This window comes from Vanacampus margaritifer, chromosome 1, assembly GCF_051991255.1.
Source record: "Vanacampus margaritifer isolate UIUO_Vmar chromosome 1, RoL_Vmar_1.0, whole genome shotgun sequence".
Classification (NCBI taxonomy): Eukaryota; Metazoa; Chordata; class Actinopteri; order Syngnathiformes; family Syngnathidae; genus Vanacampus; species Vanacampus margaritifer.
In genome coordinates this window covers 51,390,594-51,417,973 of record NC_135432.1, presented here as the reverse complement: position 1 = coordinate 51,417,973, position 27,380 = coordinate 51,390,594, and the positions used below count along the sequence as shown (strand labels likewise).

The following is a 27,380-nucleotide window of genomic DNA, read 5'->3' as shown; positions in this document are numbered from 1 at the left end:
AGCTGGAGCCTATCCCAACTCAATGGGCAAGCGGCCTGGCACACAGAAGTCTGGAATCCGGTGTCTCGACCATACAGCATAGCCGTCGGAGTAGCATACCTTGCACTTCTGTGCAAGTGCTGCAGGGAACAGGTCACGCGCAGTAAGAACAGGTTGGGTGTTAGGATTAGTTTAGGGCAGAGGTGGGAGTAAAAAGTAGCATAGGTCCACACTAAGAAAAGCAAGTGAGCCAAGCAACAGCTGTCAAACTACTGTTGCTAGCCAGGTACTCGATGCTAATGCTAACAGTTAGCTACTAGCTACACGAACGCCGGAGATTTGTACCATATCGTGCAATGACGGCCTAATTAACTTGCAGTTTCTTCGCGTCCTAAATTCGCTATTTAATATACTTTCGGGGTGGCATTATGATAATAGTGGTAGAAAATATGTAATTTCAATAAAAACCTAGATAATGTAAGCCAAATTGTCAAAGAGAAGTAGTCAAGCTGGCATCCACGACACCATGCAGGCAAACTTCAAAGTATAATCCACCAAGGCTATTGCATTGATGTCAGTGTATTATTTGGTCAGCTTTATTTTGAAGTTTGCTTTAGCGTAGGCGGGGTGTGTTTGCGCCTTTGCGGCTTTCCTGACTTGTTGAATGAGGGCGCAGTCAGCCCAGCTTGCACACACTGCAAGAAACTTACTCGTTAACATACATTTGAATCTTTTTGTTTTGGTGGAAGAAGCAAGTATATTCAAGTCAAAGGGCTCAAGTCCGTAGTGAAGTCACAAGTCTTTGTTGGTCAAGTCGAGTTGCAAGTCTTTTAACATTTTTTCAAGTAGAGTCTAAAGTCAAATTCATGACTCGAGTCCAAGTCACATGACTCGAGTCCACACCTCTGGTTTAGGGTGAGGCTACAGATAGAGTTTAAGATACGGGTATGCTGATCTGACGGAACACCGGATTCAAACCGACAAACTCTGAAATAGGTTTGATGTGCTAACCCCTTGTACACTCTGTACTTAAATAGAAGCACATAATATACTTGTTTGCGACATCGTTTCTACCTACAGTAGTTCACGTTCCTCGTTCTCAAGATCTCAATCCCAGTCGACTTTACCTCTCTCTACTTACATCGAGAAGGTTGAAAAAAGTAACAAGCCTATTGACAAAGGAGTGTAGAGTAAAAAGTTGTGAGAAAAATTAAGTACAAATAGCAGAAAGAATAAACAATTTAAATGTAATTACAGTGACAAATTGTACTTAGTTACTTCCCACCACTCTGTTACTGCCCTATGTCAAGAATATAACTTCAGCAGTCAGCTTTTGTAATTTAGGTCAAGTGGGTTAGCAAGGGACTAAAATGACATCCTTTTCAACCATTGCTAATGTCAAGCAACCACTAGTGTCAAATCATTTAGCGGACTTTTACACAGTTGCCACCACCATGTCCCGTTATAATACTATTTGAAGACAACTTAGCTGTTTTGTATTATATAAATCAGCAGAATTATGCTTCGACCCAACTGACCTTATGTAAGTGCCCCTAATAACCCCTAACGAGGTTGCTTAAGCATGCCAAGTGGCTCTGTGACCACTGCGCCGAGTGAGCGAGTGTGTCGGCCTGTGGTTTAATCGCTGGTTTGTCACAGTTGGTGCGTATGAAAAGAATCTGCGTGGTGGGGGCGCACAAGGCTTGTGCTGCATGTTTGAAGCCAGGATGAGCGCAACAACATCTTGACAGCCAAGACCACAAGATAACAAAATGTCCAGTGTGTCAAATAACCCAGACAGTCATTTTAATAACATATTTTATAACAAAATACAATGTAAAAGTATTGACTTTGTCAGCAGAAAAGAAGCGGAGAATGAGCGGGAATCCTACGTAAACGCACAACAATGGCGCATAAAGGCAATCCTGTTAAAAAGAGAACTTTGAGAAGGTTGGACTGTGAGTGAGTGTGTGTGTGTGTGTGTGTGTGTGTGCGTCAGCTGACACACAACTCTGTTTACTGTAGCTTGAGTCATTATCAGCTTGCGTTTCATCCAGTAAGCCATCCAAGTGTCCAGATGGTCAGAAAAGCTGCTTCACTGCTCTCCCTCCCTGCTACACACTCTCTTTCGCAGGGGGAGGGAAAAAAAAAAAGTAATGCCAGTGATCAAGTAGAGCCAAATAAGGGGAGGGCTGCAGATTGAATGTCAGGTGGTTTGAAGTGAAAGAGGAGCAGCCGGAGACAAGGGGAGAGAGAGAGAGAGAGGAGAAAAAAAAGCTGAATTCAGTTGCTTCATCTTGGCCTGCCATTTTCTATTTTCTGCCTGAAGGGTGAAAAGGACGGAACCTGATTCTTGTGTGTCGAAGAGGTCAAAGGGGTCAAGTGCCTGCATTGGCAACGCTTGTCAGCTGGGACCCGGGTGCTTTTTTGGATCTCATCTTCAGCCGACATCATTATTTGAAGAGCTTTCATTCCCTTGTGGTCTCTCATGAGCGTGATCGTGGAGTGTGACGATGCTGGCGCAGGGGGCCCGTTGACGTGTTGGGTTCGATACGAGTCAGTAGCCGTACTTGTCATTGAGATGCGTGCGGCCATCTCCTGTTTGACCTGAAAGTGATGAATAAGGCATCTATGAATTTGGTGTCACTTAAATGAAAATATGCAGTATCAGTAAGTAAGCCATTTTATTCAGATGGTTTATGTCAGAGGTCCCCAACCCTGGTCCTCAGGGACCGGTATCCAGCCTGTTTTCCATGCCTCCCACAGCCAACACAGGTGATTCATATCATCAGCAATCTCTGGAGAAGGCTGATAATGATCTCCACCTGTGTTGGCTGTGGGAGACATGGAAAACAGGCTGGATACTGGTCCCTGAGGACCAGGGTTGGGGACCTCTGGTTTACGTGAGCAATTACAAGAGCGCATTGCATTATCTTCTTCCTGACTGTTTGTTGGATCTCATCTAGATGCGATCATTCAGACAGATCAACACAGCTTGACTTTAAAAAGAATGCAAGTGTTTTGCAAGTTACCTGTCGGCGGCACCCAAACACAGTAATCGGGGTCGCCTTGTGGATATTGACTCGAAAGCTGCACAGGTGGCTGAGGACACACAACATGAAGCTGTGTTATTATGTGTCACAGTCATATTAACTCAGTCTTTCATACGTGTCGAGTGACTGTGGTGGCAAAATTCTAGACATTTTCAAAGTTGGAAATGTTGCAACATTGCAATTCAATTTTGGAAAATATCTTCTTTATGCACCTTTAAACTGATCTGAATATAATTTACATTTTTCTCAGTGTCATGTCTTCCTTCCATAATTCTTTTTTTTTTTTATCTTTCCCAAAGTTTTACTTTATAAAATAATCCAAACTAAAACATAGGGCTGGGTTTAATTTTTCTTAATAATCGATACAGAATCGCCTTTCCGAGCCCAATATCAATTCATAAAACCATGAATCAATTACTGAAATCTCCCCTCCCCCAAAAAATCTTAAGAAAATAGAATTTTAAAGGACATAATTTTTCATCTTACTGTTTTCTTGACTCTTCACATGAGTTTAAAACTATTTTCTTACATTTATGGAAAACCGGACCTAGTGTACTTAAAGAAAATTCTGAATTGTTTTAGTTTATATTTACAATTATTGAATTACAATAAAAATAAAAATATTTTCATCTCATCCTTGCTGATGTCAATGTTTGTGTAACACTTTTTATTATTAAACTAAATCATTTGACCAATTAATGCCGCCGCAAAATTTACTTTATCATTAAAATGTAATATTTGTGGAGTTTTTGGTCATGGCCTTGACATTTAAGAAGAATTGATGCTCCATAATTAATCGATATCGGAGCGAACTGCAGCGAATCGAATCGGGAAAAATCGAATCTAACTGAACTCTTGTGAATCTAAACCAGTCTTATCAACAGTCTTATCTAGAAATTTACAAAGTTGGAAACGTTCGTTGGAAATTATGCTTTTTTTTTAATACTCCTCTAGATGGTGCTCTTGCTATAAAGATAAAAGGCTAGTGTAATGTGCGTCTTTAAAGCAAAAGTGCCACCTAGAGGAGTCAAAAAATAATCACAAGTAATTCAAGAAGCTTCATTTTGCCATCACTACTTACTAGTCACCCACTTTACAATTTTTTTTTAAATTTATGAGTCTTTTATTTTTTGGTATTGCGGGCCAAAATTTCAGATATGAGCAAGCTTCAAAAAGTAAAGAGGACAAAAAAAATGGATTAAGGTACATGGTATGTATTTTTGTGTGGCTGTCTACTATATGGCAGAACTAAATATTTATTTTATGACTTTTCCATTAAATTATCTTCAGTTAAGAGATGATTCCTATTGAAAGTTGAAATGTTAATGTAAACAAATAATCCACATTGATTTCCTATGGAAATTGACTGGAGTTGAAACTTTCCAGAAATTGACTGTAAATTTGCAACCCTTATGATGACCCTACCCTGCTGGGACCCATGACTTTCTTTTTCTTTCTCGGACCGAGATCCTCGTCACCCTTGTCTCTGGATTCTGTTGAGAGAAAGTGAGTTAAGATCAGAAAGGTGACATTTCTGGGGAGCACGAAACTCCACATGGAAACAGTAAATCTCACCAGAAGATGATGACTCATGGTTTGGCTTGAGGTTCTGATGAGGAAGCGGGTTCCCTGTGCCAGAGCAAGTTTTGCTTTTCCTCTTTACAGGACTTTGCTCTGATATGAGCACAAAAAAAAATGATAAGGACATTTGACAAAAATACTAGAGAAGAATTGAAAAATTTATCTTTGCACCTACAACTAACACTGCCACCTAGTGGCATAAATTATGATTCAGTATTTTCTGAAGGAATTTCTGGCAGTTGACCTTTTGGCTCCAGCGCTGATTTTTCTCCTTTCTGTCCTGAAGTCTCTTGAGATATGAGTTGACTGGCCCCTACGGGATCAACGTCCAACTCGCACACTTTATCATCATGATCCTCCTCTTTTTCAGCCGTCTCCTGCTCTACCTCCCTCTTTTCTTCTTCCTCCTCTTCTTCTTCTTCTTCTCCAGGTGGAAGTTCTTTCATGTTAAACAGCGCAGGAGGCAAGACGGTCTGCTTGGGAGGCAACTTCTACAGAAGAAATGAAGACTGGTTGGGTTTGCTTCCACTTGGAAAGATAAACTTCACCTACCCCGATCGTGCCAGTCTTCAGCTTGAACTTGCTTCCTCCCTTCATGGCTCCGAAAAGCGGCAAGGCTTTCTTCGGTTTCTCGGATGTCGAGCTGCCACTACGGCACCAAAATATGATCAAGTTGTGCTCGAAAACAGAAATATTTTTACTGTAAGTTACAATCAATGTATTTTTTTGGACTACCATTTGGATTCAAAATGTCCACTCCAAACTATGGAGACGTTTTTTTCTTTTTAGTTTAAAATGGCTGACATTGCGGCTAATAGCATAATCCTGGTCCGTTATTGTGCTTGTTGGTGAACTAGTGACACGCCACACATTCGTTGCCATGACAACTGCTGCTTCTATTTCTTCTTCTACTTTCGTTCGGCGGTTGGCAAACACCTTTTGTGCGTTCCCGGCGCCACCTTCGAGCATAAGGCATCTGTTACAACAAGTATTTACAGCACTAAAAGGCGCAAAAACTGAACAGGATACTCTTGGTCACAGTGTGACACCAGATTCGAGTTTAGGTAGGCAAAAAAAAGTTTTCCAGAGTTAGAACTTGCAAGTTTGGAATCCAACCAGAAGTCATTCGCTGCTTGTCAACACAATTAGGGACTGAGTTTTTTTGCTCTACTGTTCTTGGTTTTTGTCAAATATTTCTCCCCAAAGCGTGATTTTTTTTCTTCTTCCGTAAACTACAGTATACTTAATGTGTATACATAATAACATAATATCTATGATTAGAATGTCACTTGGAATGCAGACCTCCACCAAGGCTGAATTCTTAAGTGTAATACAAATTTTGGAAATGCTGGAAATGAAATGATTTATGATATTTATTTAATTTTTGTGACTGTTCCATCGCAATTAAATTTGGGAAAATATCTTCTATATGCACCTTTAAACTGATCTGAATATAATTTACATTTTTCCATAATTCTTTTTTGTATCTTTCCCTAAGTTTTACTATATAAAATAATTCAAACTAAAACATAGGGCTGGGCTTAATTTTTTTTAATAATCGATATAGAATTGCCTTTCCGAGCCCAATATCAATTCATAAAACCATGAATCAATTATTGAAGCCCCCCCCCCCCAACCTCAAAAAAAAGAAAAAACTCTTAAGAAAATAGAATTTTAAAAGGACATAATTTTTCATCTTTCTGTTTTCTTGAAATTTACTGTTCACATGAATTTAATACTAATTTGTTACATTTATGGAAAACCGGACCTATTGCACTTTGTTTTAGTTTACATTTACAATTATTGAATTAGAATTATGAAAATATTTTCATCTCATCCTTGCTGATGTCAATGTTTGTGTAACACTTAAATGATAATAAAGCGTTACTTTCACTATTAAACTAAATCATTTGATCAATTAATGCCTACGCAAAATTTACTTTATTATTAAAATGTAATATTTGTGGAGTTTTTATCATGGCCTTGACATTTAAAAAGAATTGATGCTCCATAATTAATCGATATCGGAGCGAACTACAGCGAATCGAATCGGGAAAAGTTGAATCGAACTGAACTCTTGTGAATCGAAATCGAATCAATTGAGGAAATTAGAATCGATATCCAGCCCAACTGAAACAACAAAACCAGTGGTTGCCTGAGACTTTTGCACAGTAGTGTACAATGTATTTCTATTTACAGCATATCCACATGAAGGATTCAAAGTAACACTGGAAGAAGGCTTTCACCTGGGGATGAGCGAGGGAAGCTGCGAAGGGCGAGTGATTTCCACCAACTTGCGCAGGCGCTGGGCATCTTTTCGCAGATCGGCGATGTGCACGTGGAGCTTCCGGCGCTCCACGGCATCCATGCTGGCGTCCATGCTGGCATCGCTGCGCACGGCCGTCATGAAGGCGTCCAGCGGGTCGTCGGTCGAAGAGCCGGAAGAGTCTAGTCAGCAAATATCAACATGAAGTACTCAAGTACTCACAGTGTTCATTTTGTTATGTTACGGCCTAATTCCAAAACTAATTAAGAAAAACAATTCCTCAAAATTCCGTACTAACACCCCATAGAGACTAGAAGTGGAAAAACATTTTGGGAATATTTTTGCAAATGTATTATAATTATAACAGCCAAAATGAAATCTTAAAGTGAGCCATACGAAGAGTGTGACAAGTGAAGTGCTGTGAATAGTTTCCAGTTGCAAGTGTCCATTTGAAAATGACTCGCCTTTCCCACGATTGCCGAGCTTTTTCTGTGTTTCTGCTACCTCCTTCTCCACCTGTGATAGCTTGGCCAGCTACGGGTGAAAAAACAAAAAAATGTGTTTTACATGTTTGAAAATCAAGCTATATTTCCCAGCTACTTAATTCAAAAAATAAAACCTGATGAAATCTGATTCCTCAACGGCATCGGCAAGATATAATATTTCCGATTTACGCCATTCAAATTTCAACTTGCTTCAAAAATTCTTGCCTCTGGGGGTATTTATTGTCTGATTTCACATTTTCCCCATTCATTTTCAATGGGACTGAAATTGAACTTTTTCCACACCCACTTCCATACATACAACTTCTCATCATCAACACATGTCTGACACTGCTCAGTGGCGCAGTTGGTAAAGTGCATTGTAACCAGGGAGTCGCGGGTTCGAATCCCACCTTCGACTGGGCATTGCAAATATATCCATGGCCATTATGCTAAGTGATACAAATGTATACCAATTGACTACCATATCAAGAAATGAAATGATTAAATGCATGCTAGTTTCAGCATCAGGTGACACTTTTCAAAATAAATACGCCATTAGTCATGATTTCGAACAAAGTAGAGTTTGCTCAATAGCACACGGAGTACCTGGGTTCAAACCCCGCTTAGACCACATTTTAGTACTTTTGTAATTTATCTTTCAATTTACTTCATAACCACATAAATTCAAATCTTAGCATTCAGCTTTTCAGCATTCCCACACAATTTCTGTACAAATTGCACTTTGTCTAGTTGTATTAGCAGTAGTGCACTAACCGAGATATTTGCGATAGGAAAATGAAGCTTCATGAAGCACTTGCAATCATTTTTTTTTTACTCCTCTTGATGGTGATCTTGGTTTAAAGATAAAGGCTAATGTAATGGAAATTGATGACATTTCCACGGTATCTTTAAATCAACAGAGCCATCTAGAGGTGTCAAAAAATATTACAAGTGCTTCATAAAGCTTTCTTTTTCCATCACTACGAGATACTAAGAGAGGAGGTCCCTCTCTACTAGTGCTGTCACTATCGAATATTTCTAGAATTAATTAATCTATCGATCATTTTAATTTAGCATCAAAGTAGCATCCCCCCCATTATTGTTTATTAACCAGTGATTGTTTATTTCGTACTTTGTATTAAAAACAGATGTTTGCAAATGTCTTATTTTGATTCAACACGGAAGATAATCGGTCTTCTTTTATGAAGGACTACAGAAATCAGTAAACAATTACTGTTGATATGCTGAAATCAGAGAATTTGGACAATTTTGAATAAAAAAAAAATGGCTCCAACCGATTACCCAATTATTAAAATGGTTGTCGATTAATGTGATAATCGATTAATCGATTCATTTTGACTCTCTGCTGTATTCTACTGTGGCATGCGTACTGACTTTACCAGTGATTCATACGTCTCCGGCCGCTCCTCAATCTTTCCCGCTTTTTTCATTCTCTCGTTCCTCTTCTTTTCAACGGTGCCTGTCCGGTCCAGGAAGGTGTCATCATCACTGTCATAGTAGTCCTCATCTTCCCAGTTCTTTTTCTTGCGCTTGCGGGACACTGTACACGCGTGGCCAAGCAGAAGAGCACTTGTTAGAACGCCGGGAAAGTCTTGACACGGTGCTTGGTAAAGAATGAGCCCTCCCACCTGCTTCCTGGCGCAAGAGTCCTCTGGCTTCCAGCATCCGACAGGCCTCCAGGCAGCACTGGACCGCCGCTTCTTTCTTCTTCCCCGTGACGGTCGCCTCGGCAACAAGCTGTCGGCCCAAGGCATCGTCCACCGGCAGCCTGGAAGAGCGATCCGCAGGATCATTTTGCAGCTCCGTAACACATTGCAGAAGCACCTTTCTACCAATGTTACAATGTTGCTACCGGTGTTAAAATGCAGCACAATAGGTGATCTGCGCTGTACCACTTTTTTGACACCATTTGATTGGGATGCCAAAAACTAAATATGTTTGGTGATGGACACAGAATCTGTTGTAAGAAATTAATTTGTATTACAATAAGCAACATCTGATTTATTAAAATGATTGCAATTGAGTCTTCATCAGTCATTTAGGTCAACATTGGATCATTTAGAAGTCACCAGATACTGTAACTTCTGGAGTCAATTGGCTGCACTGAGAGAAAAGAGGGTGAATACAATTTTCGTATTTTCGCACATCCTACTTTTTAGTTTTTTTATTTGTTTAAAAAAAACAACAATTTAAACTATCATAAATTTCATTCCACTTCTCAATTGTGTCTCACTTGGTGTTGATTCTTCACAAATAAATCTAATTTTATATCTCGGTGTTTAAAGCCACAAACGTTCAAAGGGGTTGAATACTTTTGTAAGGCACTGTACAGCGTGTGTGCGTGTGGTCTTGTTTTTGTTACATAGTGGGGCCAACATTTCGGGATTTCACACAGTTGTGGGGGCACCCGTCCATGTGGGGCCATTTTGCTGGGCCCCACAAGTTTAGACCTCTTTTTGAGGGTCAAGACTTGGTTTTAGAGTTTAGGTTTGAATCGGGTTATGGTTGAGGTTAGAGTAAGGAATAGGGGTAGGCAATCAATTTTGATGGTTGAGGTTAGGGGAAATGCATTATGTCAATGAGATGGCCCCACAAAGATATTAAAACAAACTTGTGTGTGCGTGCGTGAAATAAAACAACTGACCTTAATGAACCAGAGTCCCATCCCAAATTGCAGCCTTGGCGATTTGAAAATTGCTTTCTTCCACATTACGACGTGAATTTGAATTTGATTAATTGTTCCCACCTGGTATCACCACAAGTGAGATCAGGATTTTGCAATCCTGACAACTGAATTGCATCACTGGGCGGACACTTGACATATGGCTAACGGGTCCTCAAGACACTTACTTGATCCTGCAGAGCCAACTGCCGTGGCTTTTGTCTTCATACTCAAACTCCAGCTCTTCGCCTAATGTAACATATAAATACTGTATTATTAAAAGTAAAAAAAACATTTTCTGCCCTCTTTTGTTGTGGATTCATTGCGCATTACCTTCCCTGTCATAAAACCCCTGTAAGGCCTTCTTAGGGTCCTTTAAATAGGCAGCTTCCTGGTCTTCTTGGAACTCTGTTGAAAAGGGGTTCTCCCCATTTTCGTCTTCTTCTGGAAGCGCCTCCTCAGCTGCATGAGGAGTTTATGGTGTTACATGGTGTAAAAAGAAAGCAGATCATGTTCCATGCACAGCCTTAAAAAGCTCACCCATTCCCCAAGAACAGCCTGAATCTTGACTGGACACTTTGCTCTTGACGCTTTTCTCTTCGTCCTTCTCTCCATCTTCTTCATCAGAACCCTCTTCCGTCATTCTCTTCTCTAGCGTCGCCCTCTGTTTCCTGGCTTGCTCCCTCAGCTCTGTGACTGTTAGTTCAGATTCCTCTTCTTCATCAAATTCTGGACCCTGAGAGAAAAATACTTTATTTGCATAAAATAGGTGTTGAATCAACTTGAGGTTGAGGGCTACACTGTCATCTATTTTGGTGTTTATCAAATCAATTACAGTAATATGATAAGAAGGAAACTGTGGAAAGAATAAAACCAAGCTCCAGAATACCTGAAGGATGAATAGCCTCGTGCTGCCTCCAAATTTAAGTACGTGTCCAACGCGGAGTCTTATGTACGTCTTGGGAGGAATCTTGTTCTTGTTGACGACGGTACCGTGTGTGCTGTTCAAATCCTGGATGTAGAAACCTCGATCCTCGCCGAGAGACTCTCCTTCGCCGGACTGCTGGCGGTATTGAACGACAGCATGATACCTGGAGATGGACGGGTGTTCCAGAGTGACGTCACACACCGGCAAACGTCCAACCACGAAGTAACCTCTTTGCGCAAGTGGCACCTTGTCCACTATGGTGCCGTTTTTCAGAATTTCAAGAGAATAGACGTCTGCCGGAGCAGGGCCACCCCACGTCGGCTCTGTGTATGGGAGAGGGGGGAACTTGCCAGTGGGCGGGACCGCTCTTGGTTTACATTCTGTTTTCACGTTTACTGGAGGAATGTCTCTTTGTTCATCGCCATTTGTGATCTTTTCAGGCGCTTCGTTATAGTCCACTGGAGTAATAGATGGCTCACAATTAGTGCCCTCAACTTGTGCTTCGTTGTTCTCTTTCTCGCATCTCGTCTCTACTGCGGGTTTGGATGGAGCGGCAGCAGCGTTCAGGCTGCGTTTGCTGACGAGGAAAGGCGCAGCGAACGCAGTTGGTTTTTTAAAAAGGTCCGTTGTTTCCTGGTCATCTCCGGGCATTTCTTTATTTTCGCGTCCTGTGTCGTTCTCTGCTACCGAGCTCTCGTCTGTTGACATCGCAGAGTTGGTTTCTTTTGTAGCCGTGTTTATCACGCTCACGCCTAGCTGCTCGGAGGCGGCCATGTTTGTTTGGTGCGACTATCAATTTAGTCCGGGTCCTTCCTTTGTATATAAACCAAACGAAATTAACCAAAAAGAACATTAGCACTACAATAAAATTACAAATAACACATATTTTCAAACAGAAATGATCGATGTTCAACTGAATAAAGCAGATGTTTTGTTGTAGCACGTTTTTCGTTCTGGAATATTTTTTGTTGTCGTTGTTTCACCGGAAAGTGTTACAAGTGGAAGAGAAAGGCTTATTTCCCGTTCAACATTTCAAATAAGCTCATTGGTTGTGTATACTAATATATACGTACAGTAGCAAACGCTTCTTTTATTGAAAAGGTGAGCAACAATTGCTATTCTTTTACTTTATCAGACACATTTCTGTCTATTCAATGTCCATGTACGTAGTGTAGGTGTCGCGCCTCAATGCACTGAAATGCGTTGCTTTTCTAAACACACTGGAGGAGCACAATCACTGGCTATCGTTTTGACAGTTATGATTGAGCGATTGAAAATAATTTGATTTTATCTTGATATAACTTACTCAATATAACAAGTACATTTTTTTTTATTTAGCTGCGCGAGACAGGACAAGGACTTCTTTTGCCGTTTGTACAAACTTAATAATAACAACTATTATTATTTATACAGATTGGTCTACTGAGAGTCTGTCTATGCAATCTTCAGCTTGTTATTAGAAATAAGGGCACATTTTCTTTCCTGTACAGAATGTTTTAGTTCAGTTTTGAGTTTCTGGTTTACTCCCATAAATAATTCCCATGAAAAGTTTCCTACTTTGAAGATGTACAACCCTACTTGTCAGTCAGTATTGTGAATATTTTGCAACTTCTAATAATGTCGAGCTGTCTTTTTGCCTTTCGTCCTTTCTTAGTATCCAAAAAGAGTTTTGTCTGTGATCGCTCGTCATGATGCGCTACTGGGGTGAGATCCCTGGGCCTGCAGGGGCTCCCGCCAGTCGCAGCTCCTTTGATTTGCTCCAGCGGGAATTTCGATCGGTGGAGATGCAGGATCCTCCGCTGCATCAGCCGTCGGCCCAGCGTCCGCGCCCCACCACCATGCTGGATGTCCCGTCCGAGCCGTGCAGTCTTACCATTCACACGGTGCAGCTGTGCCAGCACGCCCGCCGCCTCCGTGGCCTTTTGGCGGCAGCTCAGGGTCAGAGCTCGACATCTTCCGAGGCTGGCGGCAAGCTGGAGGATGTTGATACGAACCTGCCCCCGCGCCCTCCAACCCCACCCGCAATGCCTGATGACTTGCTACCAATTGACAGCAAAGATCCCCGGCAACCCTTCCAACTCCGCCACAGTGACCCTGAAAGTGACTTTTATAAGTAAGTCAAGGTTATAGTGCATTCTAACTTTTGAACCGTGACCGTCCAGCTTACAGATGGGCTACTGTTTCAAAACATTCTGTGCTGTCCCTTCACTTGTCCCATTTTCAGGGGTCGAGGGGAGCCAGTCACAGAGCTGAGTTGGCCCTCCTGCAGACAGCTCCTATATCAGTCAGTGGCCACCATCTTGGCCCACGCAGGCTTTGAAATGGCCCAAGAGAGCGTGCTAGAAACTCTGACCGACCTGGTTCACGAGCACTACCTGCGCCTGACCCGCCTCCTGCGGGTAGCTGTGGATAGGGAGGCCCGGCTGGGGGCCAGTCCCTTTCCTGACGTGATGGAGCAAGTTTTCCATGAAGTAGGCATCGGCAGTGTGCTAGCCCTGCAGCGCTTCTGGCAAGTGCGCATCAAGGATTATCACAGCTACATGTTACAGGTGAGGGAAGGACTGGCCACAGGCTCAAGTAACATAATAGTGCCGTTTGTGAGATCATGTAAGCTTAGAAGCTCCTCTAAATCTTATCAGTCCGTTCAGTGGGGCTATATATGCTCTTTGCTGCAAAATGTTAGGAAAGGGGATTTTTAAAAATCAAAGCTTTTTAACTCATTCACTGCCATTGACGGCAATAGACGTAAAAAAATAATTTGAACTATTTCTATTAGTTTAACATTTCCCCCCCATTTTTGTTAACAAGAGTATTAAAACCTAGATTTTTTTTGTACCTTTAGAACAGATACAACATTTGTGATTAATCGTGAGTTTAGTGAATTCATGCAATTAATTTTAATCGCCTGATGCACCTAATTTTTAATAACCTTTTCTTAAATGTTTTATTTTATTTTAAATTTGTTATAATGTTTATTTTTTTAAGAATTTATAAAAAATTGGGGGCGTCAGGTGATTACAATTTTGAAACGTAATTAATCGCATGACTTCACTAGTTAACTTACGATTAGTCACAAATTTTATATCTGTTCTAATACAAAAAAGAAATTCTAGATTTTCATACTTTTGTTAACAAAAGTGGGAAAAAATGTTAAACTAGAAATAGTTCAAATTAATTTTTGACGTCTATAGCCGTCAATGGCAGTGAATGAGTTAAAGTAGAATCCAATTTAGATACAGTACATGCTGAATATTTGAAAAGCAACCATATTAGAAAATTCCATGGATTTGTGATAGTATAATTTGTTTTACAGTGTTTTAAGCAATCCAAATATATTTTTTAGCACAGTTTACTGTTCTAAATATAACACTTGACAATGATCGTAGTGATGAGCATTTTTATTTATTGTGAATACTGGGGACTTAGTATGGAAAATGTATCAAGTCCACTTTTATGTGCCACATACCACACACTAACTCACAAGTGTAGGAAGTGCTTGCTTTTTTCTTTACACTTGGGCTCCCTTTTCACAAGTGGCAGCCACTTGTCTCGTCTAAACTTCTTGAGTGCTGTAATTTGTGGGATATTTTAATGAAAGCACATCCCAGACATGCTATCAAAACACCCGTTTTAAATTGTGAAACTAAATAAATAGTATCTCATTTGAATAACTAACGAGCTGCATAATAACCACCTGGAGCTGTGGACAATGGAGGCGCTGGTTTTTGTTTTTCCGTGTTTGTCATGTTTAACTGCTGATAAGGACTGAAAATAGCTTTTGCCCATCCAGGTCAGTAATGATCTGTCAGAAGAATACAAAAGGTTGGTAAATCCTGAAAAGGCTCTGGAGGACTCGAAGCCCCTCAGGATCAAGGAGGAGCCCATGAGTGACATTTCCTTCCCGGTTAGTGAGGAGCCAGAGGCCGACCTCGCGTCCGGGGACCAAGCCTTGCCCATGGGGGTCCTCGGGGCTCACGCCGAGAGGCTGTCCGCAGGCCTGGATGCCGACCATTCTCCTCACACATCAAGTGAGTGTTTGTTTTCTCAGGCGCTTCATGCTTATGCCTTGAACTGACTTTGTTCCATTTTCTTCTCGGTTATTTCAAGGTGGTGGTGTGGCCAACAACTCCCCTTTGTGGCCACAGGTCAAAATGGAACCACATGACGGTGATGAAGGCCAAGGTGCTGCTCACCATCCTCATCCCCATCACCACCTGGGTGGGGATGTGTTTGAGGAGGGGGACCCCATGTCGACTATGAGCGAGTCGGGAGGCGCCATGGGGTCTTCTCCCGCTGGTGCGGCGTCAGATGGCAGCTATGCCTCACATTCGCCCGACTCCCTGATGAGCACATCACCCGTCTTCAACCTGAGACCCAAGAAGCGAGCGAAGAAGATGTGACGTCATGTTGGAGGCACTGGACTCCCCAAAGATTAGATACGTTGACTGGCTTTTTGAATGATCCGACTCCTAAAATGGATAAAAAAAATGTAGATTTTGCTGCTTAATTCTTATTCAACAAACACAATATTAATCAGAATACCATGTTTAGATTAGTGGGGCTCTTAACTAAGCTTTTTCAAGTAAATATCAATCCCCATTTTTTCAGTGTAATGTCAATAAGGTACAGTATTACTTAACCAATGTTATTGTAGTTGCAGTTTGCAGTGTAAAACTGTTTTTGCTTTTATTTAGGCCACATTTTTAGCCACGTGAGGAGGGACAACAAAAGCAATGAAGTGTCAGTGGTTTATATAAAGTTGCCATTGCCAGGCGTTAATTATATAACAACGTAAACATAAGATTTGATTTGAGTCTTAGGGTTATTAAAAGGTCGACATGATGAAAAATGTAGGTATGAAAGTTTCCTATTTTCATAATAATTACCATAATTAAGTTGAATGTTTTGCTTTCATTTCATATGTAAACTCCACAGCCAGGAACAAAAACCTTGAGCGTGTTGCTGCATATTTTTAACTCCTCATTCCTCCTCTGCATGGAGCCCCCAGTAACGCAATCCACTTGGCAGGGGCTTCACTATACACGCTTCACACACCTACCAACCATAAGAGTTTCTGCTAAATTAGCATCTGTTCCAGCCAAACTGACACCAGCAGGAAGCACCGTTTGGTTGTACACATCATGAAGACAATGTGCATTCAGCCTTAATGGCGAAGTAATTGCTTAATTTTTTCCTGCTCAATGAGCTGATATATTCAAATCCACGGGCAGTTTGCTGTGCATGTTCCGAGTGGGAGAAGTGCTTATAGCCAGGTTTATACTAACGTCTAATTAAGTTCTGTGATAGCTAAGTCATGGCTGCCTGATCACACATAAAAAAAGAAGTCATTGGCACTGTTGCTCCGTATGTGGTTAAGAGTAGTTAGTGTGTGTGCCGTATTTAAGGTTTAATGCTGTGCTCTGTGGCGTCGATTTGTAACATATTTAAAGGCCCGTTTTCCACTCATAGACTCTCTTTGTGTATTTTTTGATCAGAAAAATGATACTAGCTTGCATTTTCAATTTCACCAATTTGTCTTGAAGAAATTAGTATATAACAAACTCATTTATAAAACACCCCTTTGTAATAGCTAGTATAGCTAGTATGCTTTCACAGGTTGAAGAGAACAAGACTAGGAAAGTGTATATGAATTTTGGTGGCGATTGGTCACAGTTTTCAGACACTAGATGGCAACAGAACATGACAAAACAATTAGCCAAGAAACATATTAGACTGCTTCTTTCCCATCGATGACATTAACCGGGTGAAATGGAGAAACAAGCTGGCCACGCCCACAAAGTAGGCGGCACAAAATGTGTGAAATGTAGTCATATACAACGCATTAATTCATTAATGAGTTCCTTAGGGGGCTGAATTTTAGTGCTGACATTTTTACATAGACATCTTTTATATAGCCTAAGTTCCCATGTTAAGAGCAATCAAGTGACCCTTGAATGTCACTGACTAGTGTAATATTGGCGCTTTAAATAATAAATGGATCATAATATATAATAAATAGAAGGAGATTAGGCAGGGCTGCTCACTCACTATTTTGTGAGATGTACAATCAATAAAAAATTGGTCATCAATCAGCGGTAATAAACTTGCCTGTTGAGCAGAAACGTTGCTAATTCTAGTTTCCTTCTTAATTTTCTCAGCTGCTCGAGGTCCCTTTGATCTGTTACTGACAAACACGGGATGTTTTTTGTTGTTGGTTTTTAAACTCCTTGAGGTGGATATTCCGCTATCGTTTCATATGTATGATACCTCCCAGTCACGTCTCATGTCTCTGATTGGTTGTTATTCCTGAGGAGCAGCAGGTTTCTTGCAAATCCATTAGAAGCACAAGATGAGTGAGGTGACTACTGTCGGGCCATATTGACAATTTTAATTTTGTCCTTGAGTCACTCTCTTTTCTGGAAACAGAAGAAACTCCAAGGTGCTGAACCTCCCTCAGACTTGAAGTTCACCTATCAGCCACTGGAGAGCAGTGTTGTGTCGCCCGCAAATGTCAACCTGGCATGAAGCCCCCCCTCCTCAGTGGAGGCTTCAGTGCCAATGCAGTGATACCAATTACCAGACATCTGATTTGTCCAGAATGTTAACAAATGGCTTAATTTCGCACTACATCGTCCCAAAACGCTTGCTGTTACTGATATTTTATTTATATAGCATAGCGCCGCCACATTACAGTTCACTTTAGGACTAGTGTTACCTACTGGATGGCCAATAAAAGAGGAACCTATTACAAAAGATAGTACATAGAGAGGATCAGCCAGCTCTGCATGTTATTTTTTTTTTATATCCTAAATGATATAGACTATAAGGAAGTTTGACACCTAATTTAGTCTCTTTTGAACTGCATGCAGTAAAGACTCACATTGAACTCATGTTGTTACTGTAGCTCTCCCTACTGCATAATTGTCAAATTTGTCAGTCACATATGTCAGCTGATTTCATTTTCTTTCCACCTCAAGTTGCAGCACTATGTTGGTGTAGCTCATTAGACAGCGTGCCATGCCTGCATAGTGCATACAACAGACAGTACTTGCATTTCCCCATTCTATTCTGCTTCAATTGATGTGAGTGAGGGCAATGTGTTCACATCAAGCGCCGAAAGTATTTCATGTGATTTATTGATATAGTGAAGGAGCCCCCAGTCTCTCACTTCTTAACATTAAACGGCGGCAGTGTGCGCCCTTCATCGTTCATCGTCTACAATTTAAACATTCATGACATTGCCATAACAACGGAGAAATATCATGGCTTCTAATAATGTGATAAATGCTGCCCTGGTGGTTGAAATGGGCTTCAGTTGGGGCTTAGTTTGTCTTTTAACAAGCGAGGCGTGTGCTCTTTGAGTGCCTCGAGACTACTTATGGGGAAATGAAGCTTCGTGAAGCATTTGTGATATATTTTTACTCCTCTAGATGGTGCGCTTGGTTTGAAGATGAAGGCTAGAGCAATGGAAATGGTTAAATTTCCTTTAAACCAAGATTGCCATTTAAAGGAGTGAAAAAAATATCACAAGTGCTTCATGAAGCTTCATTTGTATCATTAAAACTGAATAGAAGTTAATTGAAAATACTAAATACTAATAATGCCAGGTCGTGTTTTTGAGTTCCCTCATCTACCAACATCACACCCTGTGGTTGAAGCGTCTGACAAAGTATTGTGAGCCGACATCTTTCTCACACTGCAGTTGTGCGACTGCCACTTTATGCGAGTGGAAGCTGTATGACACCATTCCATCCCATCTGCTGTTTGTTGCCACATTTTCGAAAGCTGTCAAAACCCTTTCCAAAATGGAATGAGAAAATGGCTAACAGAGATGATGCTGTGACTCGGAATAGAAGCGCTTGCATTCTTATAATCATGGTTATTGGTTATTTGCACCCCTTAGATGATAGCATTGGCAACGTGAAAGCTGTTCTATTAACCCAGCATTTTACTAAAAGCTAAGGAGATCTATGCCAATTAAATAGGCAGTGTTAAAGTATGCCTGTGAAACTGCCTTTTTCTTCATCATTACTTGGTCTCATTGGCTTGTCACATGAGCAGAGGCAACGAAGCAATAAAAGGAGATGACAAACGTTTTAATCTTCTTTTTTGGATGTTGTCCTCTCTTCATGTGCTGAATTATAGCTGTCTTTTCTTGTTGTGAATTCTTTTAGTTGAAAGAAACACTCTATTGCGTCCTTTCTCTTTTAACCTCAGGATTTCATTAATTTACATCATGATGTAAAGATAATCAGAAACCTGGTGAAGGTGCATGGCACGATCCTATTTAAGAATAAAAATGTACCGCTAGTCTTACATCAAGCAATCAGTAAAGTGTTGTCACCTGCATCTAAAATCGAGGAGGCGACTGAGTCAACAGCACGTCACATCTGTGAAAGTATTTTTAGTGCGTTGTACCTTAGGGTTTGGTGTTAAAAGTCTTTCCTTTTTTCCTTGCCACTCTGAGATTTCGAAAGGCACCTTCAAGTCATTTTCAATTTGATTAAAGTTCTTTGTCATAAATCCTTTGTGTTGAAATTCAGACAACAATCTTTCTTGCCAACTTGTTTTTCCTCAGTTTCTCTTCTTTTCACATTAATTCAGCAGAAAATTGGATTCAAAACATTTTTAAGGCAAAGTTTTTCAAGTCAAACATTTTCTTAACAATAAGATGTTCTCTGTACCCCCACAGTCTAAACACAGCATTCTGATTAATATTGCATTTGTGGAGTTTGAATTAAGCAGCAAAATCTAGTCATGGGAAAATGAAGCTTCATGAAGCATAATGAAGCACTTATATATATTAATATATATATATATATATATATTAATATTTTTTGACTGTTCTAAGGTGGTGCATTTGGTTTCAAGATAAAGGCTAGTGCAATAGAAAATTATTACATTTCCACTGCACCTTTAAACCAAGCGTGCCATCTAGACAGTAAAAAAAGGGTGCTTCATGAAGCTTTATTTGTCTGTCTGCCTGACTGTCTGTCTAGTTAACCGTTTGGCTAGCTAGCTAGCACCTTTAAACCAAGATTGCCACCTAGAGGAGTAAAAAAAAAAATCACAAGTGCTTAATTTTTCTGTCTGTCTGTCTGTCTAGTTAGCTGATTGGTTAGCTAGCTAGCACCTTTAAACCAAGATTGCTATCTAGAGGAGTAAAAAAAAATCACAAGTGCTTCATGAAGCTTCATTTGTCTGTCTGTCTGTCTGTCTAGGTAGCTGTTTGGCTAGCTAGCTAGCACCTTTAAACTAAGATTGCCGTTTAGAGGAGTAAAAAAAAAAAATCACAAGTGCTTAATTTTTCTGTCTGTCTGTCTGTCTAGTTAGCTGATTGGCTAGCTAGCTAGCACCTTTAAACCAAGATTGCCACCTAGAGGAGTAAAAAAAAAATCACAAGTGCTTAATTTGTCTGTCTGTCTGTCTGTCTAGTTAGCTGATTGGCTAGCTAGCTAGCACCTTTAAACCAAGATTGCCACCTAGAGGAGTAAAAAAAAAATCACAAGTGCTTAATTTGTCTGTCTGTCTGTCTGTCTAGGTAGCTGTTTGGCTAGCTAGCTAGCACCTTTAAACTAACATTGCCGTTTACAGGAGTAAAAAAAAAAAAAAATCACAAGTGCTTCATTTGTCGTTCACCACAAGCTTCTTTTTTTTTTGCACTCACATATACACACACACATAAAGACCAGGCAGCAAACCCACGCCAACCTGCATCGTATGCAAGTGACGGTACCACTACCTGGAGCACCTGTCACTACAAGCTAGCTAATTAGCTAGCTAGCTAAAGTGATTTGCAAAGTAACAGAATGTGTTCCAAACAATACCAGTCACACTTTTGAGCTTGGAAGGGCAGTTGTTGACCGGATCTCTCTTTTCTGTCTTATCAGGAAACTGAAAAACTGGAGGAGGAGAAAGCGGACCTGCAGAAAGAGATTGAAACCCTCCAGAAGGACAAGGACAAGCTGGAATTCATGCTGGTGGCCCACAATCCCGTGTGCAAGCTGGCCAAGCGCCTCTGCCGCACCATCAGAACCATCAGAGTCAAAGTGCTTCATGAAGCTTCATTTTTATCCATCTCAAGGGGTGGCCATTTTGACATTTGCTGTTAACTTAAACAACAGCATAGCTGTTCAGGGCTCAGGTAACAAATCATGGCTCATATGTTGTCTGAGTTTGGTCATGTGACGTTCGTATGCTGAGCCGTGATGGGTTGTTATCTTTTATATATATATATATATTTTCTTTCTGGATTGCTCAGTATTGTTCATTCGGTAATTTTACCGATTTGACATGTCATCATCATTGCTCTCTTTTTAAAAAAAATTTTTTTGTATGTGGGTGAGTATGTGTATGTGCGTGCATGCGTGCGAGTGTGTGTGTATTCATTTGTTCACCTAATACCTATTAAAAAATCCCATACCGTTCACCTAAACTGAACACTTCCAGCCAGAGTCGTGAGGCCGTCAGGAGACCCGAGGAAGGACCAAAGAAAAGAAAGGAAAGTGAAATCCAGCACCGACCAGACACCACCCACCAGGCCACCAACCAGAGTCCTTCACCAACCCCAGAGACATCTAAATTCCAACAAATCCGGGAGAACTTAAGAGACCAAAGGTCGGCGGTCAGAAAAGTCAGACTTCCCACCTTCCTCGAATGCAGCATAAACCTCACCTCAGAGCAATTGTGATGTATTTTTCGGTCAACAGCAACAAAATGGCTGCCACATGAGATGGATAAAAATGGGTGGATTTTGCTGCTTGATTCATATTCCACAAGCAATATAATATCTATATATTTTTTGACTTGACTTAACTCTTTCACTGCCAGACGTTTTCAGAAACGGGATGTCGCCAGTGCCAGCCGATTTAAGCATTTTGACTGATCTTTCAAGGTCCACAGAAAATGTTGTGTTTGGACTATGGAAACACACATACTACCAAATGAAAGATTGAACTCTCATCTTTCATCAGAAAAAAAAGTTTGTTTCTACCTTATTCCGTTCTTCAGTAATCAACAATAGAAAATGGTTAGTTTCACCGAAATGCTCTGTTTTGAAACAAAAAGCGGAGAAAAAGAGCTTTTTGTGAAACAATGTTATTTCATGCACTCTATTGAATTGTACACTTCTTTTTGTCCATGAATGATGCCACAAACACCTAAATAGGGCTTTACTTCTGTAATACACCACCACCAACAATGAAAAAGTGTTTTTAGATTGCAAAATACGTTTATTTCCATTCAACAGTGTAACAATTTGACAAAACAATTTCGCAAACTATTTACAAATGTGTGCAACTGTGGTACTATTTACAATTATGTGGATGTTTCAAATACAGTTTTTCTTTTTGTAACACTGCCCTGCGTGCAAGGAGACGGAGCAGGATTTGCACAACAGATACGTTTCACTTCGATTGTCCGTTTCGCATGCAGACATTCCACTTTCTTGACGGCCTTTTTTTCCGGGGAATAGCAAGTAGCAGACTGTACCCACTACTCCGATGAATATGCATTGGACTCGGGGCACTCTTTGTCGTCCGATTGAACGTCCGCCTGAGCGTGCTCGGTTGTGCTCCGCGTTTTCCGGTGTTAGCATCGCTAGCCCGTGAACCTTTATGACGTCGTCATAGCCGCCGCGTCAGTGCTTCCAACTTCGGCGTCAACCTCAGAGTCACCATCATCATCATCGATGATGATCATCGTCGTCATCAATGTGCTCTTTAGCGTTGGTCGATGCCTTTCGTCTTTGAAAAAAATTCCCAAGTGTGAGCTGCTTGCAACCGGTCGCCATTGTTCGCTTCTTCAGTCATCTAGCTCCGCCTCACGTCTTCTACTGCCGCGTCAATGCTTCCAACCTCGGAGTCACCATCATCATCATCGATGATGATCATCGTCGTCATCAATGTGCTCTTTAGCGTTGGTCGATGCTTTTCGTCTTTGAAAAAAACAGTTCGAGCGTGAGCTGCTTGCAACCGGTCGCCATGTTCTCTTCCCTTCCCCAGCCATTGTCCCCTCTAGCTCCGCCTCACGTCTTCGACTGACGCCTACCCAATCTTGTCAAAAGAGAGTCATTGCTGCCATCTAGGGGCCAAAAATAGTCATTAGGCTAACTAGATCTGCTTGAAACCTTCACCACAGCTGGCCAAGGCTTTCCTCCACCTGTTTCAAAAAAATAAATAAATTGGATGACGTCTTTTAACGTCATTGGCAGCCCTCCGTAGGTTTTTACTTGACGTCTTTTAACGTCCATGGCAGTGAAAGAGTTCATCTTTATGAGCCATATTATGTAGGTATGAACTATCAAGGCAACCCCTCCAACATTTCAGTAATTCTGTTATTTACAGTGCACTGCTTTTGGTACAAAATCAGAGAAAAGCTTTCATCGTCTGCGTTGCAGCAATGATGGGTGTTGTTTTGCACACATGTTGACATGTTTTGTGTTCCTGACTGTGTTTTCAGGAAAAGGGGGTAGCATATCTGTGACACTCTTCGTGAATAAGAATAACATTTTTCACCAGCAGGAATTCTTTTTTTTTTTTTTAAAGCTGAACTATTTGAATATAAATATATTATTCTTTATCTGCGGCACAACTGTCTACAAGCGTCAATGTGGAACACAGCTTGACGGTGCTGCAAACAAACACTGATGCCACCAGAACTAAATTATGCCATTGTGCAGCCAACATCGCAGCATAAATGAATGGCTGTTAACTGGAGTCACTCTGGTTAGTAAGCGCTTGTTGTTGTGTTACATGTTTGTAAAGGTTAATTAACGCTGTTAGCGTTCAGCTCATTTTTGAATCTGCTTAATTGATTGTAGTATTCAATTTGCTGTGATTTTGTTGACACTGCCAGCGTGCTTGCAAACAGCTTGATATCATTACTGTTTTTGATAAATGGCATTGCACAAAGCAAAGGAAGCCATGTTGCTGCAATGAATTACTGTATGTGGGATTCATTTGATTTATCTTTGTTTGTGCGCAGTGTATGCCGCCAGTAAGAGTCTCTTGTGTGCAGTCGTGGTTGTACTTGGAACATATTTATACTTTGTGTTTGTATCTATTTTCTTCAACTGCATATCCTAGCTGACTTCAAGTGAAAAGGCAAACTAGACTGCTGAAGTCGGCTGAGTGAACCCCTGCATGGTCAGCAACTTGTTTAAGTGTTAGTCATTCATAATCGACTGTGTTCTGCTTGGCTTCCACATGTACAATTCTTAAAGTTCTGTTGTGCTCAGTTTTTTTTCCAGGTTCAATACTGTGCCCCACTTTTAAGGGGCAGGGCTTGAGCCTTGTTTTTTACTCCCCTTTCCTTATGTTTTTTTAATTTTATTTTCTTTGAAGAAACTCGGGCACTGAATGGTGACCTGCCAGGCTTTCCATTGGTAGGCTATAAATACTGCTCTTTTGGGGACATTTTGGTCTACATTTTTAAATAAGTGCACGTTTCCGCACCTCAAAATAAAATATAAAATTAGTATTTCTTTCATTCATAGTATTTTGACCTTTAGATATCCAAATGAAAGACAAAACAGCAAGAACTGAATTTAATTGACAAAATTGGTTTGAGAAGTTCCAACTGTTCAATTAGTCTTCCAAACTGTGGCCTTCAAATGCCTTCACCGCACAAATGGTTCAATTAATCCTTCTTTTAAAATGTGCAAGCAGAGATAATGTTTTGCTGCCGGAGAGGGAGGAGAGAATGAAATTAACCTCAGCTAGCTTCCTGAGCCCTTGACACTTGTAGACTATAATGATTTTCTATTAAAACCTTGTTTTTCACTTAATGAATTCTGTCTTTTGACGTAGGAAGGATTTTTTTTCTTTGCTTGTCTTCAGGTGAACATCCAAATGAAAGACCAGCTGACAGTGATTGCTGGGAAAGACCAATGCAATAAAAGAGCTTTTGCAGTACATTGGCTTTGTGCATAACAAGCATAATAACATTAAGGGAAAAAAACAAAAAACACTTACATCTATTTTTCTTCCTATGCCGCCAATATAAAACAAACAGAATTCAGTCACGTGCCCTATCAGCTTGCAGACGCCACATCAAAAATTCTGAACGAGGGCAAACGTACAGTACATGATGGCATGATATTATAAGTACAATTATAATGTGATGTCTGTTAAAATTTGTCCAAGGAGAAGCGGGTCGCTTTATCCTGGTCGGATAATGATACTCTGCATACAAATGCTGTGAAAACACTGAACAAAGGAGGTTATCTGCACAAACCAGGAAGTATTGCATGAGTCTGTGTGGCCTCATTATTAATTTGCACCGAATTGACTTTTATAATGAATGGCTGATTAATATCTTTTCCAAGATTCTAACGGGCTTCCTTTTTTTAGAAATTCCTTTTGTATTTCTTTCCTTTTCAGACCTGGTGTTCTTTTGGCCAAAAGGCATCAGGAGCTGTTTCCATGCAGCTGCACTGATGAGAAGAACAGCTCAATAAACAAGATCAGATTGCGCAGGCAGACAGGGAATGAGCAGTTGCTATGGTAACTTCCCTTACATCATTGCTCCCGTGAATCAGGATCCTTCATATTAGGTGCCAGCCACTGAGAATTTCTGGTCGAGGGAGACGACAGACGTGATCCTGATGGCATCAGTGGCGCGTTTACGTCCTCCAAGAACTGGATTAATTGTCATATAGGTGTCATCTGAATCAAAAGTTGAGGAATCCGTCAGCAGTTTATAGAAAAGTATTATTTGTAATTACACGCAAACCCGAGGGACTGTGCATTTTGACTGCGACATAAATATATCCACTCGTGCGGATCGTGCCCTTGCATGCTCATCTTTAATGAAAACCTTGCATACTCTTTTTTGTATTGGAGCCGTGTTTTAAGTCCATGCAGACAATTTCTGGAGCTATAATGAAGCTCACACCCAATTTCATTGTCACTGTTCCCGTTTTTAATCCCCCTCTCATTTGGTTTCACACTAAAAGCCTCCCTCCCCGGTGTCTGCCCTGTCACAAAACTGCCTTTTCAAGCCTGCTTATCTGTGACAAGCATTAAGCCCATCATGAGGATTCCGCGTCAATAAATGAAGCATGTACAGCTAAATGCCATGATGCTGCTTCACTGGGAGACATGAATGCCCCATGAAACAATAGCTAGGAGTCGTCTCCAGTGCCAAATGGATTTTACACTCGTGTGCCCATTGCATTTGTTAAAAAAAAAAAAATCCACTTTTATTTGTGCATTTTCCTGAAAATGGTTATAGTCCAGGGGTCCACATGCAAGCATAGTTTGACTTCATTGGTATACTACTGCATTGGAAAAATGATGTTAAAATCAAATACACTTGTACAAAATATGGATTTGAGCCAAATATGTGATGTGAAGCCACAATTAGTGATAGAAGAGATTAATGTGACTACTTTCTTCATCAATATCAGGGAAAACTTTATATCATTTGAAAGGCTTCCTCTAACTATTAGTATCAATTAGATGCTGGTAGATGCAGTGGTTATGAAAATATAGGTCAAAAAGGGTACTCTGTGGCAGTCAAAATCGATGACTTTTCCAATTCAAAAATGCTGCTGATTTTGTTTCATCAGAGAGACTTCTTTGGTGACCACTAATGTCTTTTGACTCCATTTCACCTATCAAATGGCATTAGCATGCAGTCACATGACCACACACCATTTTTGCAGACTTGTAAAAATGGTGTGTGGGGGGGAAAGTAAGTTGCAGATGTTTGTTGTTGTTTGGCTGTGCTTAAGCCAACATTAGCCCTATTTAATCGTCTGTCAAACAAGCATCTTTGGGGGGTAAATACTGCACTGTAGCCTTTATCTCTCTCTCAAGTCTCTCTCTCTCTCTCTTAAGTTTCTCTCTCTCTCTCAAGTTTAAGCTCTTAGGACCTTGTTATTTTACACATGGACCATGCATAAAATGAGAATGTTTCTGCCTTGTTTTCCTAAATCCTAAACGACTATATTAGACATTTTGACTTGATTTTTTAAATTTAATTTATTGGGAAAAAGTGCTTTACAAAAGAAATGAAGACAACAAATCCTAAATGTCTATATTAGACATTTTGAATTGTTATTCATTGTTATTATTATTATTTTTTAATGTGGAAAAGCATTTTCAAAATAAATGAAGACAAAGTATTATTTGCTGCATTTGCTATTGCTGATCCGAAAAACGGTCCAATCTGTGGCTCAAATCCCTGATCTGATCCGAACCGTGACTTTTGTGATCCGTTGTAGACTTTATCAATCCCTATTGTGGAACCATAATAATATTTCTTGGGGCTGAAGTTGCAATTTTATTATTATTATTATTATTATTATTGTTGTTATATTTTAATTTATTTTAAAAGGGATTGTATTTATCATTTGTTATTTCATGAAAATTTTATTTATTATTGCTTTAATATTGATATT

General features: G+C 40.4%; 2 protein-coding genes across 4 annotated transcripts; one reads left to right on the top strand and one right to left on the bottom strand.

The window, feature by feature from the left end:
* Positions 1–1,754: 1,754 nt before the first annotated feature.
* Positions 1,755–11,749, bottom strand: slc4a1ap (solute carrier family 4 member 1 adaptor protein). 2 transcript variants are annotated; one of them, XR_013295916.1, is made up of 15 exons: positions 10,937–11,749; positions 10,588–10,783; positions 10,381–10,509; positions 10,236–10,296; positions 9,014–9,153; positions 8,765–8,925; positions 7,344–7,413; positions 6,860–7,061; positions 5,166–5,262; positions 4,858–5,104; positions 4,608–4,706; positions 4,458–4,525; positions 3,012–3,081; positions 2,326–2,586; positions 1,755–2,171 (listed from the first exon to the last, which is right to left on the bottom strand). XR_013295916.1 is itself a non-coding variant. In XM_077579818.1 (14 exons), the coding sequence occupies exons 1-14, from the start codon at positions 11,747–11,749 to the stop codon at positions 2,537–2,539; spliced, it is 2,403 nt and encodes an 800-aa protein (XP_077435944.1). In that variant the 3' UTR covers positions 1,755–2,536. The 2 variants fall into 2 exon arrangements, 1 of the variants encoding a protein (XP_077435944.1); XM_077579818.1 differs by having other exon boundaries at positions 1,755–2,586.
* Positions 11,446–16,441, top strand: supt7l (SPT7 like, STAGA complex subunit gamma). Of its 2 annotated transcripts, none has more exons than XM_077580065.1 (5): positions 11,446–11,596; positions 12,630–13,088; positions 13,200–13,524; positions 14,766–15,003; positions 15,083–16,441. In XM_077580065.1, the coding sequence occupies exons 2-5, from the start codon at positions 12,664–12,666 to the stop codon at positions 15,373–15,375; spliced, it is 1,281 nt and encodes a 426-aa protein (XP_077436191.1). In that variant the 5' UTR covers positions 11,446–11,596; positions 12,630–12,663; the 3' UTR covers positions 15,376–16,441. The 2 variants fall into 2 exon arrangements, with proteins under 2 accessions (XP_077436191.1, XP_077436110.1); XM_077579984.1 differs by lacking the exon at positions 11,446–11,596 and adding an exon at positions 11,958–12,076.
* The last annotated feature ends 10,939 nt before the right edge of the window (positions 16,442–27,380 follow it).

Coding starts and splice junctions, on each gene's coding strand:
- supt7l (XM_077580065.1), top strand. CDS start 12,664: ATGATGCGCTACTGGGGTGAGATCCCTGGGCCTGCAGGGGCTCCCGCC. Junction 13,089..13,199: donor CCTGAAAGTGACTTTTATAA/GTAAGTCAAGGT, acceptor TCCCATTTTCAG/GGGTCGAGGGGAGCCAGTCA. Junction 13,525..14,765: donor ATCACAGCTACATGTTACAG/GTGAGGGAAGGA, acceptor TTGCCCATCCAG/GTCAGTAATGATCTGTCAGA.
- slc4a1ap (XM_077579818.1), bottom strand. CDS start 11,749: ATGGCCGCCTCCGAGCAGCTAGGCGTGAGCGTGATAAACACGGCTACA. Junction 10,297..10,380: donor GGGGTTTTATGACAGGGAAG/GTAATGCGCAAT, acceptor ATGTTACATTAG/GCGAAGAGCTGGAGTTTGAG. Junction 3,082..4,457: donor AAGTCATGGGTCCCAGCAGG/GTAGGGTCATCA, acceptor GTGTGTCCTCAG/CCACCTGTGCAGCTTTCGAG.